General features: G+C 39.8%; 1 protein-coding gene across 1 annotated transcript; it reads left to right on the top strand.

Moving 5' to 3' along the window:
* The first annotated feature begins 697 nt into the window (after positions 1-697).
* LOC121725243 (synaptic vesicle glycoprotein 2C-like) lies at positions 698-14,020 on the top strand. Its single transcript, XM_042112104.1, has 11 exons — positions 698-738; positions 6,559-6,674; positions 7,011-7,172; positions 8,641-8,803; positions 9,947-10,068; positions 10,880-11,124; positions 11,460-11,608; positions 12,452-12,593; positions 12,881-13,170; positions 13,474-13,601; positions 13,829-14,020. Exons 2-11 carry the CDS (start codon positions 6,587-6,589, stop codon positions 13,879-13,881), a joined length of 1,542 nt encoding a protein of 513 aa, XP_041968038.1. The 5' UTR covers positions 698-738; positions 6,559-6,586; the 3' UTR covers positions 13,882-14,020.
* The last annotated feature ends 1,615 nt before the right edge of the window (positions 14,021-15,635 follow it).

Genomic DNA, 15,635 nt, shown 5'->3' with positions numbered 1-15,635 from the left:
TGCAGTACAACAAGTTTAAAATTTCCAAATACTTCGTCCTTCTAAGAAATAATTTATATACTTAAATATAATTGTATCTACATAGTGGTACAATATTATGGCTTTGATTATATACTACTTATGGTATGCAAAGTTAATGAACTTTACTATTTGCATTGAATTATATCGAGGGTTCAACGAAGTTCAATATTTCAAGAGCATTTTCATTATCACAGACTAAATTATGTAAGATGTGCTCTATGGCAGAATATTGTAAAGGTTGTACAGGGTCATTTCTTGGGCAAGATCAAGGATATTCGATATTTGAATACCGGGGCCGTTTGTAAATAAAATAGTTTTAAGTTTCTACTAAATTAGAGATGTTAAAGAGGGATAGTTGAATAGGCATTAAAAATTATTAAAATATATTTCTTTTGTTTACGTCAGTTTTTTTTTATTGTACAGATTAATGATAGCCTACAGCTAAAACAAAGGTAATTGAAGACGTGTTCTCAAAATTGTCTACAACCTTTTGACCTGCGCATAATAAATAGCAGCAAAATAAATCAAACAAACGTGCAACTCTATACTTAGATCTGTCGAGAAATAAAGCAAATAACCAATACGCGCTGCTGATAGGCATTTCGTATCACTGACGTCTCGTCGCCTTGGTATATAACGGGAGGATGGACTCTCTCCGCACTTGTTCTTACGCAGTACGCGTACACGCCACCCTTCATTTCGGGGAAAGGTTTTAAGGTAAGAATGTACTTCTTTTTAGACTCGTATGACATCACTCGGCTGTGGTCCAGAATAAGTAAGTATCGAACTTTGAATGCGTTTTCTTAATGCCTAATTTGTACAAAGTTTCATTTTGACAAAGACGGATTGTGAACGTTAGAGATTTATTTAGGTCTATTGAATATCTGAGATCTCGGAATATCATTAAGTAGATTATTATATCTGTCCCAAAAGTCGTCTCGACAAGTATAATTAATACTATACCCGCAATTTTTCTAAAATTACTCACCGATTAAACCCCCTAAACTGATATGATTTGAATAATCAAAATTAGCCAAATTAGTCCAGTATTTCTTAAATTTGTAAGGGTTAAAGCTAGATTTTTTTTGCTATTAAATAAATAGATAAGTACTATAGCAAACACACAGTCAAGTCATACTTTGGTCTGTCCCACCAACGTTTTTCCGCATATATTTTTCTAAAATATTTAACTTTTGAACGATATGATTTTACGAATAAATCAGATAGCTATAATATACCCAATGGTTAATCGTAAAATATTTGTCACACTTAGTGCGTATACTTACTATAAAACTTTAGATTTTTGTGATACGTAAATACGAACGAAAGTATTTTAACTGTTTCGTTTGCAACTAGAAGTCTCAATAAACGGCCACGTGGATTAAACTTGTAACCAATAGGTTAACCAAAGATAAACTTCTGTTCTTCTGTCAAAAAACCTCAGAAACTGTGCCCAGTTACTGAGCCAGCAAAAGAAACCACGGTGGCGTGGTTTCTTTTGCTGGCTCAGAAATTTAAATAATTGACGTGGCGTCAATTATTTTACAATCTACACAAATAGCATTTCACAAGTCACAAGTAAAATATTTTGCACACTTTTTTTAATAAGTGCGTGAAATAAATATTTAAAATGCTTGTTATCTAAGACGCATGTGATTACTCAACCCTTGGCAAAATACGTTTAAAGTAACATAGAAGTGGTTGTATAACAAGTCAAATAAAATTTAAACCATAATGCTAATCGATTTGGCATTATTGTTTGATTGCGTATTTTTTTTTTAAATGGATAGTTTTGTAAAACTGCAATAAACTATAAATACTTACGACAGTTTCAAAGTGTGTTGGAATAGCTTGTCACGATAATATTATACTTACACTAAAGCCCTTGTAAAGTCCGAAGCTTTAGAATTTATTGCTACATAGTTATCTTTTAGCTAATAATTTGGAAGTTTTGAAAATAAGCTATGTTAAATAAAACGCACACTATAATATTGGATATCTTATTACTACGAGATAGATACATTGATTGCCGTAAACCAAATCTGCATCAAAATCATACCACCAGAATAGTCATAATGTGACTTATGACACGACGATATCAATACATAATATTACGAAATATACGCCTTCAATTTCAAAAAGAACCAAGAACGTGCCGAACTTATCAGAGTTACTTTTATTTTTAAAATATCAACAAAATATAAGCAATCGTTTTATGAACAGATTACTCAGGGTTCACGTTGCACTGCTGCAAGTAAAATAAAGATTGCAGCTCAATATTGTCATTAGAAAGTTCATCTTGCACAATATTTCAATTATTCTGACTGACATTGTTACCAAAACATGGTCTTTTAATATTTAAGAAATTACATTAAGAGGGCGATTAGCCCCAAAAACCAAACATCGTCCTTTTCTCTTCACACTCACGCCCGTCTTTCATATGCCAGGTGAAAAAAAACGACGCGGATTCATTGCCAAATTAGTTTTTTCTTAATAACTCGATAAATATACTGTGTTAAAATATCAACTTAGTTCAATGCACGGTTATGGCAATAAATGAAAAATTCGTGAAAATTAGATGCATCTTTGTGATTTTTCTATCGAGAAAATTTTAAGACATCGTGTTTTTGCTCAGATTGAATTGTCGGAAATATAATGTAGTATCTAATTTTAGAAAATTAACAAGGGACCTTATTTTCAAGTATAAAAATGAATTATAAAATCGATAACATATAGTCGCCCCCTTAAAGATCCTACAATTAATATTGAATTACGAGCAGAATATTATCAGCCAAGCAGTTTAACCCTAAATCAGACATAGTACGATTTATCGACCACTTAGGTAATTGGAGTTTTATAGTGATTTTTGCCTTTTTTTTTAATTCATAAAACCTTTTTTGATTACCAATATTTGTATCTTTCGTATGAAACTATATATTTTTTACTAAACAATTCATTTTGGGAAAATCATTATTCAAAGTAATTGGTAATTATATGCCCTATGCCCGTCTGGCGGTAGTATGATATGGATAAATAGACACTGTTTCCATTATGCAAGAGATGATATTTTGATATTATTACAAATCATCTTAATAAACAATATTCATTGTCAGTTATCAGTAAAAAGATTAAAGTTCAAAGTATGCAGTTTCCTAATTACAAATAGGGATAATGGAAACAAATTATAAAACGCCAGAGAGCTGGCATAGGGCATAACACGTGCGACCTCTGTGGCTCGGTTGGTGGGCTGTTGGTACTTGGTAGCTCAAGCTAGGGGTCGCGGGTTCGAATCCCGCCGATGGAACAAAAAGTTTTCAAAGTTCCTGGGTCATGGATGTGTATTAAATATGTGTATCATATAATAAAAATCTTAAATATAATATGTATATGGTATAGTATAAAAGTATTAAATATATTTCCATTGTCTGGCACCCGTAACACAAGTCCTTCAGGTACTTACCACGGGGCCAGACTGACGTGGTGTGAAGCGTCCATAGATATAATATAGATATATATTATATAATATGACCACTTAGCTTTCGTCTTAATTTAATATTGTTTTAAAAACAGTTCTTAGGTATACATTGTACAGGTAAAAATTAAGACCACAACATATTTAAAAATATTTTAATGCCTGTGCAGTGTGCACATGGGGCCTGTTTAATGGTTAAACAATTAACGATTGACTTTAATCTTTTAAAGTTGATAGTTCTTTACTAGACAACTAGATCCATGTTTTTTTACTTTTTTACATGAAGAAGTTTCTACTTCCTAATTTTTATACTATTTACTGTAACACAATATAATAATTTAGGTTACTCATAAGTTATAAATTATAATTAAAACGAAAATACCAACGAAGATAGAAAACATCCGGTAGTCCAGCCACTCGACGTACGTAAATGATAAGGCGCCTACAATAAAATACAGATCTACATACTTATAGTTATTGCTAAATATAGTACGTTCATTAAATTAAGAGTGGCATCACATAATATTATGATAACACATAGTTAAAATGATTTAATAAATATATTTATTTATTCGGTCGACGACAAAATAGGGTCCTATTTTGTTTAAAACCAAAATTTTAAATTTAAGTAAAGGTAAAATAACTTTATCTATAAACTTCAAGTTATTATTGGTTAAGTAAATTTTTTTCGATAGAAATTAGAAACATAACCCATAGCTAAATTACACTAAAAACTACAAAGCTATACGTCATGGGAACCGTAACATGTCGTCGTACCAGTGACGTAGCGTCGTACGTCACTGGTACGTCGTAGCAGTGACGTAGCATCGTAGCAGTAACGTAGCGTCGTAGCAGTGACTTTTTTTTTCATATAATGGCACTTCGGCTATAACCATGGCCAGTGTCGAGTATAATATTATGGCGGGAAAACAATATTCTTTATACAATTTTGTCTATATTATCGTCAGGTCAGTCAGGTCTAAAGTCTAGTCAAAGTCTAAGTATAAAGTCAATACAGTCAAGAAGTCAAGTCGGTCGATTCAGTAAAGTGGTAGGACGCTTTACTGAAACTTTTGATGGAGTTTTGGAGGGAACACAAAAGAGCACGTTTCTGGTTATTACATCACTCTCCTACACTTGTGCACGATAACGAATATTTAATGGTTAATATCCTACCAATATTACACATTAAAAACCCAGATAACACAATTTTAGGAAAATAATATAAAAACACAACATCACTCTTTCACATTCTTTCAAAAACTCTAGCAGTGACTTAGCAGTAACGTAGCGTCATAGCTGTGACATAGCGTCGTAGCAGTAACGTAGCGTCATAGCTGTGACATAGCGTCGTAGCAGTAACGTAGCGTCATAGCTGTGACATAGCGTCGTAGCAGTGACGTAGCGTCATAGCTGTGACATAGCGTCGTAGCAGTGACGTAGCGTCATAGCTGTGACATAGCGTCGTAGCAGTAACGTAGCGTCATAGCTGTGACATAGCGTCGTAGCAGTGACGTAGCGTCATAGCTGTGACATAGCGTCGTAGCAGTGACGTAGCGTCATAGCTGTGACATAGCGTCGTAGCAGTAACGTAGCGTCATTGCTGTGACATAGCGTCGTAGCAGTGACGTAGCGTCATAGCTGTGACATAGCGTCGTAGCAGTAACGTAGCGTCATAGCTGTGACATAGCGTCGTAGCAGTAACGTAGCGTCATAGCTGTGACATAGCGTCGTAGCAGTGACGTAGCGTCATAGCTGTGACATAGCGTCGTAGCAGTGACGTAGCGTCATAGCTGTGACATAGCGTCGTAGCAGTGACGTAGCGTCATAGCTGTGACATAGCGTCGTAGCAGTAACGTAGCGTCATAGCTGTGACATAGCGTCGTAGCAGTGACGTAGCGTCATAGCTGTGACATAGCGTCGTAGCAGTAACGTAGCGTCATAGCTGTGACATAGCGTCGTAGCAGTGACGTAGCGTCATAGCTGTGACATAGCGTCGTAGCAGTGACGTAGCGTCATAGCTGTGACATAGCGTCGTAGCAGTAACGTAGCGTCATTGCTGTGACATAGCGTCGTAGCAGTGACGTAGCGTCATAGCTGTGACATAGCGTCGTAGCAGTGACGTAGCGTCATAGCTGTGACATAGCGTCGTAGCAGTGACGTAGCGTCATAGCTGTGACATAGCGTCGTAGCAGTAACGTAGCGTCATAGCTGTGACATAGCGTCGTAGCAGTGACGTAGCGTCATAGCTGTGACATAGCGTCGTAGCAGTAACGTAGCGTCATAGCTGTGACATAGCGTCGTAGCAGTAACGTAGCGTCATAGCTGTGACATAGCGTCGTAGCAGTGACGTAGCGTCATAGCTGTGACATAGCGTCGTAGCAGTGACGTAGCGTCATAGCTGTGACGTAGCGTCGTAGCAGTAACGTAGCGTCATAGCTGTGACATAGCGTCGTAGCAGTGACGTAGCGTCATAGCTGTGACATAGCGTCGTAGCAGTGACGTAGCGTCATAGCTGTGACATAGCGTCGTAGCAGTAACGTAGCGTCATAGCTGTGACATAGCGTCGTAGCAGTGACGTAGCGTCATAGCTGTGACATAGCGTCGTAGCAGTAACGTAGCGTCATAGCTGTGACATAGCGTCGTAGCAGTGACGTAGCGTCATAGCTGTGACATAGCGTCGTAGCAGTAACGTAGCGTCATAGCTGTGACATAGCGTCGTAGCAGTGACGTAGCGTCATAGCTGTGACATAGCGTCGTAGCAGTGACGTAGCGTCATAGCTGTGACGTAGCGTCGTAGCAGTAACGTAGCGTCATAGCTGTGACATAGCGTCGTAGCAGTGACGTAGTGTCGTAGCTTCGTAGCTCCGTAGCGCGTAGCAAGGTGGCGCAAAAAGTATACCTCGCCCACATTATGACGTTTTTGTCCACTTTAAAAAGTTTATACGTTTAAAAGTAACTTAGTGTATACCATAATATTATTCTTTCTTGGATTATAATTTGACGGCAGTAAAAATACATATTTAATTATAAGTTAGCTACTAATTTTTTAACATTTCCTTCAGAATACTCTGTATCGACAACCATTCCAAGATGTGCAAGGGAAACCTAAAAGTAGCTGAGGCCGAGAAGAGGAAGATCCCAGACGTGGCTTCCGTGGAGGAGGCTCTCAATGCTACAGGTATGAATCATGGGCAAATAGTTATTGTTATGCAAATGAGTATTACTAAATAGAAAAAGTAAAAATAAAATTCGCCTGAAAAATTAAAATATTTACTCCACACTTACGTTTGCTTTTCTGTCTTTCGTAAGTTGGGAAAGCTACTTAACTGACCTTGACAGCTACCTTGTCCCAGCCCCACTTTTGACCCGACTGCCAAAAAGGAATGTTATGTTTTTCGAGTGTCTACACTATTATGGCTACACTAGGAGACTGATAGCATAAATGCCCTTAGATCTCTGCTATGCAATGGTTTTACCGCGGCAGTCTCCGAGTACTATACGAATTTTTTCACAGGTTTTGGCAAATACAACATCGGGCTCCTGCTGGTGTGCAGCTGGACGCTGCAGGCGATGGGCATGGACCTGTTCGGGACGAGCTTCGTGGTGGCTGCCGCGGTCTGCGACCTGGACCTGTCCATGCAGCAGAGAGCGCTGCTCACCGCTACACCACTCATCGGTAGGCTCATTTTTTATAAAATAAGGGGGCAAACGAGCAAACGGGTCACCTGATGTAACGCAACTACCGTCGCCAATGGACACTCGCAACATTAAAGCTGCAGGTGCGTTGCCGGCCAACATCAACATGCCCTACATTGACACAGTAGCAGTCGCTGGATGGTGGACGGAATTCTAATATAGTTACAGTGCTGAGTGTTGATCCAGCACCGGAATATAGTGTTACTGGCGTACTATATTGTATTAAAGTAAATCACTTGATGGTAAACGATAACAACTTACACGTTTTATAGGACCCTGATGAAAATAGAGGGTTGTTACTAGCTTGACCTGTCTAGTGTCACTGACGTGATAGAAAATTTACTTAACTGCTAACGTAACATTTACATACAATTTTTTGTCGCAAGCTAACTTAAAATAAAAAATCCATACTAATATTATAAATGCGAATGTGTGTCTGTCTGTCTGTCTGTTACCTCTTCACGCCCAAACCGCTGAAACGATTTGGCTTAAATTTGGTATAATAGCGCCCACACCGGTTTCGGTGACGGTGGCCGGTTTCATTGAAACCAGGCCAGCTACGCGGAAGTAATTTATAGTGCCCAAGTGTGTGCGCAGTACACAAGAGCACTCTCTATTCCTTTACTCTCATAACCCAGTGGGACGGACGACCGACACGACTGGTGAGAGATCAGACGCAGGACCGACTTTTTACATGCCCATCCGACGCATGGATCATCTTACTTGTCAGACAATCAGGTGATCAGCCTGCATTGTCCTAACCAAACTTGAAAATAACATGTTTCCAACGCGGGAATCGAACCCACGACTTCCGAGTCAAGAGCCGCGCTCTATACCACTAGACCACGGAGGCGTTCAAATTTGGTATGCACATACTATGAGTCCCGGGAAAGGACATAGGATACTTTCTATTCCAGAAAAACGCACGGTTCCCGCGCGATATTTTTTTTTTTTTTAAGAAATAAGGGGGCAAACGAGCTTACGGGTAACCTGATGGAAAGCAACTTCCGTCGCCCATGGACACTCGCAGCATCAGAAGAGCTGCAAGTGCGTTGCCGGCCTTTTAAGAGGGAACAGGGTAATAGGGGAAGGTAAGGATGGGAAGGGAATAGGGGACGGTAGGGAAGGGAATAGGGTAGGGGATTGGGCCTCCGGTAAACTCACTCACTCGGCGTGAAACAGCTCAAGCGCTGTTTCACGCCGGTTTTCTGTGAGAACGTGGTATTTCTCCGGTCGAGCCGGCCCATTCGTGCCGAAGCATGGCTCTCCCACGTAAATACGTGGCGCAACAGAGTTGCGGGCATCATCTAGTATGTAAATAAATGTTTCTGGGAGTTACGTAATGACTTTAATTTTGATAGTGTAACTTACACTTTAGTTGATAAAATGATTTTTACGATTTTCACCTTTTTTATAACCCCAAACTCTTAAAGCTTATTTGTGACCAGGTGTGGTCCTCGGTGCCCAGCTGTGGGGCTACGTGTCCGACACCAAGGGCCGTCGTCTGACGCTGGTTCTCTCCATGTCCGTGGGCTTTATCTTCGCCGCAATGAGCAGTTTCGCACCCAACTGGATCGTCATGGCTCTGCTCAAACTCATCTCTTCAACTTTGTAAGTTATTTATTATATATAGATCGGTTCTATTAAATGAACTGTACTAATATTATAAATGCGAAGGTATAATATGTCTGTTACTTGTCACGCCCTAAATCGCTGGATCGATTGATATACGTGGGAGAGCCATGCTTCGTCACGAATGGGCCGGCTCGACCGGATAAATACCACGTTCTCACAGAAAACCGGCGTGAAACAGCGCTTGCGCTGTGTTTCGCCGAGTGAGTGAGTTTACCGGAGGCCCAATCCCCTACCCTATTCCCTTTCCTACCCTCCCCTATTCCCTTCCCTTCCCTACCCTCCCCTATTACCCTTACCCTATTCCCTCTTAAAAGGCCGGCAACGCACATGCAGCTCTTCTGGTGCTGCGAGTGTCCATGGGCGACGGAAGTTGCTTTCCATCAGGTGACCCGTTTGCTCGTTTGCCCCCTTATTTCATAAAAAAAAAACGATCTTGCTGTCCCGGTCTATGAGTATATATTTATGAGTGTATATACCCGGTATAGGATACTTTTTAGTCCAAGAAAAATGTACGATTACCGATTTTATATGTTCGGCTGTAGATATTTTAATTAATTTTATTTTTGTATGGTAAGATTACTTCGTCGTTTGTGAACCGATTGTCAAAATTTTTCCAAATTCAAAATAGTGTTCCAGTAAGATACTATTTGCGAGGAAAGATACGAGCGAAAAAGCTAATTTAAAATCACAGTTATAATCAATTATAACGCAGCATAGCATCGTATTATTGCCAAACTTTATCTCCTATTACCGTGCACCACTGATCTCTGTGTAAATATTTACGAACTTCAACTACTGACATTGGCTTTGACCGATTTTGCCATTGACTCACTGATAAAAGTGCGTTATCTCCTGCTAATTTATATTTTTGTAGGCAAACAAACTGAGTGGGGTATGTAGCATAATTGAGGTAATAGATAAGAACATTCTTTTTCTCCTATTATTATTTGATTCATTTAATAATAATAATAATTAACATGACTATTAGAAGATAATGTTGGATGTTTAATATATTATAGTAAATTTTGAACTACCTACTTTGTGACATTGTCAATATTATGTCGTTACTCCTTTCATTCGTACCAAAAAAACTTATTAATTGTTTTTTTTTTCTCGTAGCACATCAGCGAGTAATTCCGGCGCATACACACTGCTGGGCGAGTCGTGTTCAGAGCGAGTCAGAGGGCGATCTCTCCTCCTGTGTACCTGCGCTCTCATGTGTTCACAAGCTACAGTAGCTGGTAAGAATAATATGCACCAGATTAAGTCGATTATGACACTGCAATAGTTCTGAGTAAATGTAAACACGTCAGTTCGGTCCAGATAATACCTAGCGCCCACTACTGTCACAGAATTCTAAACAGCCCCCTCAGACAAAGTATCTTTCGTTAAAAACGATGACGAAATTCGTTATCAAAATGTATGTGGTTTGACATAAGTCATCGCTAAATGACATTTCGCTTGCGAAGACTAATGTCAAATCCCATACATTTTGATAACGAATTTCGTCATCGTTTTTAATGAAAGGGACTTTGGCTACGGCCTCAGCTGTGTCCACACTATGCGCTTTCGTCTTCAATTTTCGTCATCTTCTTTTATTCAACTTTCGTTTTGGCTCATTCAATATAATTGAATGCGTCAACAAACGCAACGCCAACTGTCATTTTTAATAACAAAGCGAAAGCAGAGGCGGAAAGTTTTGGATACGGTCAGAGGGCATGCGGCGCTTCCCGCGGGCATGCCTCACGTTCGCTGTTGACTGCGCTATAACGCATGCCCTTGACGAACAGAAAAAGGCACAGTGTGGACAAAGCTATTAGATAAGTATGTAACTGCTGTACAGCTTAACCAAAAATTAGCCTAAATTATGTCAGACAAAAAATAATTTCGAATGTGAAACTAGAAAGAAGAGTTCGATAAGTAAAATTTATAGTGCGCCTACATTTTTGGTTACGAACTGTGCCATCGAAGTTATAGACTGCATCTTGTCTAAAGGACTATATGAATTTTTACGTAATGTTTAAGTAAAGTACGCATAATTTTTGTTCTCAGTATTCGCCTACCCGATCCTGCCTCTCAACTTCTCATACTGGATCGACTTCCTCGGCATCAACTACCGGCCCTGGCGTCTCCTGGCGCTGGTGATGTCCCTCCCCTGCGCCTTCACCGCCTGCCTACTCCAGCTATTCCACGAGAGTCCCAAGTTCCTGGTGTCTGTGGGACAGAACGAGAAGGCTCTAGAAGTCTTGAAGAAGATATACGCCTGCAATAGCGGAAACAATGTCGACGATTTTCCTGTAAGTAAAGTTTTACAAACAGTAATGATCCGATACCAACGTACGATTACACATTACAATGATGGTTTCTGGAGATATTCATTCCTCAGTTTCAAAACATAGAGTGCTATAGAATTCCAAAAGATGATACCCGTGGGAATCATCAAGACAATATAGAATCTATAACACCAATGAATATATCGATCATCTATATTATAGATTATTGTTGTTATATTATAGACATTAGTGTTATGATGGTCCCGCGTTTAACTAAGGGTACGAGTACGTCATATCTATTCTGATAAACGTTTTTAAGTTTTTTAAAAAGTAACAGGAAGTAATAATAATGTTATCAGGTAAAGAAGCTCACTGACATGGCGGACAACACCTCGGAACAGGAGTCGATACTGAGAGCGATGTGGCAGCAGACCGCCGCCCTGTTTCGTTTCCCGCTGCTCAAAGACACTCTCAAGCTGTTTTACCTCGTCTGCGTCATCTACATGACGTAAGTACAACTCCTCGGAACAGAAGTCGATACTAAGAGCGATATGTGGCACCAGACCGCCGCCCTGTTCCGGTTCCCGCTGCTCAAAGACCCTCGTCTGCGTCATCTACATGACGTAAGTACAACTCCTCGGAACAGAAGTCGATACTAAGAGCGATATGTGGCACCAGACCGCCGCCCTGTTCCGGTTCCCGCTGCTCAAAGACCCTCGTCTGCGTCATCTACATGACGTAAGTACAACTCCTCGGAACAGAAGTCGATACTAAGAGCGATATGTGGCACCAGACCGCCGCCCTGTTCCGGTTCCCGCTGCTCAAAGACCCTCGTCTGCGTCATCTACATGACGTAAGTACAACTCCTCGGAACAGAAGTCGATACTAAGAGCGATATGTGGCACCAGACCGCCGCCCTGTTCCGGTTCCCGCTGCTCAAAGACACTCTCAAGCTGTTCCACCTCGTCTGCATCATTTACATGACGTAAGTTTGGTCTCTACCTGCTGCACTCAGAGACCTTTATCTTAATTTATACTGCGCATCCATATTATCATAATATCAAAAAGAATTTGTTTTAGTGTTATATTACCATGTTCAATTACCCTCTGATAATAATGTTTACTTTTGAACACGTAAATAAAGTAATTCCTATCATAAATTAATTAACGGTCTAAATATGGTCCAAACCACAAGGTGAGACGTCACAAATTCTGACATTCAATAATAGAAGAAGTTTTTGTTACTCAACGTCCTTGAGAAGAGACACAAAAATTAAAAATATTAATACACCCTACGAACTTCCGTTCCTCGTCTCTTGACTTTGACTCTATCAGCACACACTAATTTCAGTGGCAGCGGCTTCATCCTCTGGCTACCGTACATCATGAACAACCTGTTCTCCGTGCTGAAGGCCGGCGGCGGGGAGGGCATGAACCTCTGTACCGTGATGCGCTACTCCACCGACACCGCCGTCTTGTCAGTGAATGGTACCGTGAGTATCCATAGACCATAATAATATATTATAAGAAGTAATTGTGTAGACCGCCAGATAAACCACCAGATTGTTTAAGTCGTACAGGCTCTGAATAGTCCGAAATTACATGAATGATTTAGAATAAAATTTGGCAAAGATAAAGAGTAAACGACCTTACAAGTAAGAACAATGCCTAATTTTTATCTTGAGAAAGATGTACGTTTCCTGTAGGTTTGTATTTTTCAGACGCGTATCATGGAGAATCTAGGAATATCATACTATACTTAGCCGAATTTTTCCGCCAGGTCATCCAAGAAGTGTGCAACGACACCATACAAGACACGACTCTGCTCTCAGCGATGACGTACGGCGCCATGGCCAGCACCTGCAACCTGGTGCTGTCCCTCACCTGCGGGACCAGGAAGCGCTTTGCCATGATGTGCATCCTCCTAGTTGCAGCTGTATCCGCCATCTTGCTGAATCTGGTGGCCAATCCCATAGCCGGAGGCATCTTCTTCTTCTTCTTCCTGCTTTGCGCGCTGACGATGGGCATCCTGAGCGTTTACTTCGTCGAGCTGTACCCGACGTCGTTGAGGTGAGTGCGGTATTTATGTGTGCCTGATGTTTCAGGAGCAATTTTAATTATTTGCGGAACATAAACAGAGCATAGTGAATACCACTAAAATAACCTCTCCTTTCCAAACTCCCTTGGCAGAAACCCATACTAATATTATAAATGCGAAAAATACTCTGTCTGTTTGTCTGTTTTCTCTTATAGCTCAAATTGTTAAACAAATTATTGCCAGTAGCTCTACGCTCTCCTACTTTGACTTTTGCAGGGCATTTAATATTATACTTATTTTAGTTTACTTATAACGTAAAACTTCACTTGTTACAGAGGCATGGCGTCTTGTCTATCAATAATGTTGGGTAGATCGAGTGCGTTTTTGGGTGTGAACGCGATAGGCGCCCTCATATCAGTCAACTGTGAAGCGACCTTCTACGTATGGGCGGTTTTATTGCTTAGTAAGTACTATATTATCTAAATTGTTAAAACCTAATCTGATAATGCAGTAAGTCAATTATAATGGCAGCTTTCACTATCTTTCGGACCCAAATATCTTTTATCATACGGAGTTCAATTTTTTTAAGAGCCTATGCTGTCCCACTGCTGGGCAAAGGCCTCCCCCAAAGTCTTTCAGTTCTCTCGATCCAACGCAGTCGTAGTTCAATACTTTTTTTTTTTATTTCAGGTGCTGTGGCTCTAGCGTGGTTTCTACCGAAAGATAAGCAACCTAATCAATGAGGAAATTTTTGTAAAGAATCTTTTAAGTGCTGTATATAATTTTAAACTTTAAAGGCAGCGGCTGGTCCGCTTGCACACTTTAGCGAGGCTATTTTAATATTAAGGCATAATTTATTATATTTGACAACAGATTTAAACAAAATTAATTATACTGGTAAAAAATTGAAATATTGACAATAATTTAGTAGAAATCATAAAGTTAATAAGTATACCTAGCGGTAGTAACTTTATGGTAGGAATCGGGAAAAGTCCCGGTTTAAATAAAAACTATATGTATTGGGAGTTTTGGGACACGTTATATAGCGATGAGACTGAAAGAAATATGATATTTTGTATTGATGACAGGGGAAAACTAAGAGATATAATAATCAAAAACTGTATAGGTACCTAACCTATACTAAATGAGTTGCCTATTTTATATACTCACCCATAACCCACTCTATCATTGTGAACACTAATTAAGTGTAAGATAAAAAATATCACGAGATGATCAGAGCGATATATCTTTTGATAGAAAACGATACTTTCTGAACAATATCTAATGCTGTACCTGATAACAGGAGGAAATCGTGAAATAACAAATTGTTATAAATTGATAAATTATTTACCTTGTTGCTGTTTGTCTGTTAGAAATAAAATATTAATACAATATTATCGTTATTGTTTTTAATTGTTATTAATTTCTCCATACTACTTATTGCATTTTTTTTGTAGACCTAAGGGCCCTTCCACACGACGTTTTTTTTACGCTCGTTTGTATCGATCATGGGGGGTGTTCTGGGGGTCCGGACCCCCCCCCCCCCCATTACTATCCATCTATACACAATAATATATGTACCTAGCCGATTAAAATCGGTGCGGTACATAATATATTTTAAAAAATATATTTCCTAAACACGTTTCCTATTTGCTGCTGCGGAACCAACGCTCAGCAAACGCAAGGAAGCCTACATGTTTTAGCCTTTACACACGATCCTTATTTTTGTATCGATACAAACGTTTTTCGAACGCAAGGGACGTGCTGTAAGTGTGCGCTTGTATCGCGTTCGTGTCGCGGACACGGCCGCGGCGCGCGCGCCCTTTTTCCACCCTCCACCTCGTCCACCCGTCGTTCCCCGCTGAGTCGCAGTGTGTTTGTATCGATACAAACGCGTGTTAAAAGCGCATTACAATAGCGTTCAACTTGCGTCTGTATCGATACAAACGCACGTTAAAAGCGCGCTTTATTAGCGTTCATCTTGCCTTTGTATCACTGATCTCCATTATACATGTATAATGGAGGTCAGTGGTTTGTATCGATACAAACGCATGTTTCATTTGCGTCAAAAAACGTGGAATATCTGCCAAAACGCGATGAAAACGCGCAGATGATAAATAAACGTGGGCGGGGGCGCTGCTGGTAAAGGAGAACTGTCAAAAATGGCGTTTTTGTATATTGGCAGCTTTAGACTGGGTTGCACCAACTAACTTTGACTTTAATCTTAACTATAACCGGAAAAATTGACAGATGTCGTATGAGAATATGGGGTGTTTGGACGCAATATTTAACTTTAACTATAACCACGCCTCTGGTGTAACCCAACCTTAGTTGCTTTTTTTGTCACGTTCATTTAAAGCCTTGTCGAGCAGCTCTTTCTGCCGACGTTAACAAACGTTGGTGAAAACAAATTTAGGTGTCCCTTAAGCCAATATAAGGGGCACCTAACGCAAGTTTTGTTTTCATCAACGTTTAAGTGACACCTAAACCATTATAA

The sequence above is a fragment of the Aricia agestis genome, chromosome 3, assembly GCF_905147365.1.
Source record: "Aricia agestis chromosome 3, ilAriAges1.1, whole genome shotgun sequence".
Classification (NCBI taxonomy): domain Eukaryota; kingdom Metazoa; phylum Arthropoda; class Insecta; order Lepidoptera; family Lycaenidae; genus Aricia; species Aricia agestis.
Note: the sequence above shows the minus strand (reverse complement) of the source record. Positions and strands in the feature narration are given on the sequence as shown.

Bases quoted from the DNA above. Each gene is read 5' to 3' on its own strand.
- LOC121725243 (XM_042112104.1), top strand. From the start codon at position 6,587: ATGTGCAAGGGAAACCTAAAAGTAGCTGAGGCCGAGAAGAGGAAGATC. The intron at 7,173-8,640 runs GTAGGCTCATTT...ATTTGTGACCAG, and splicing joins CACCGCTACACCACTCATCG to GTGTGGTCCTCGGTGCCCAG. The intron at 13,602-13,828 runs GTAAGTACTATA...TTTTTATTTCAG, and splicing joins ATGGGCGGTTTTATTGCTTA to GTGCTGTGGCTCTAGCGTGG.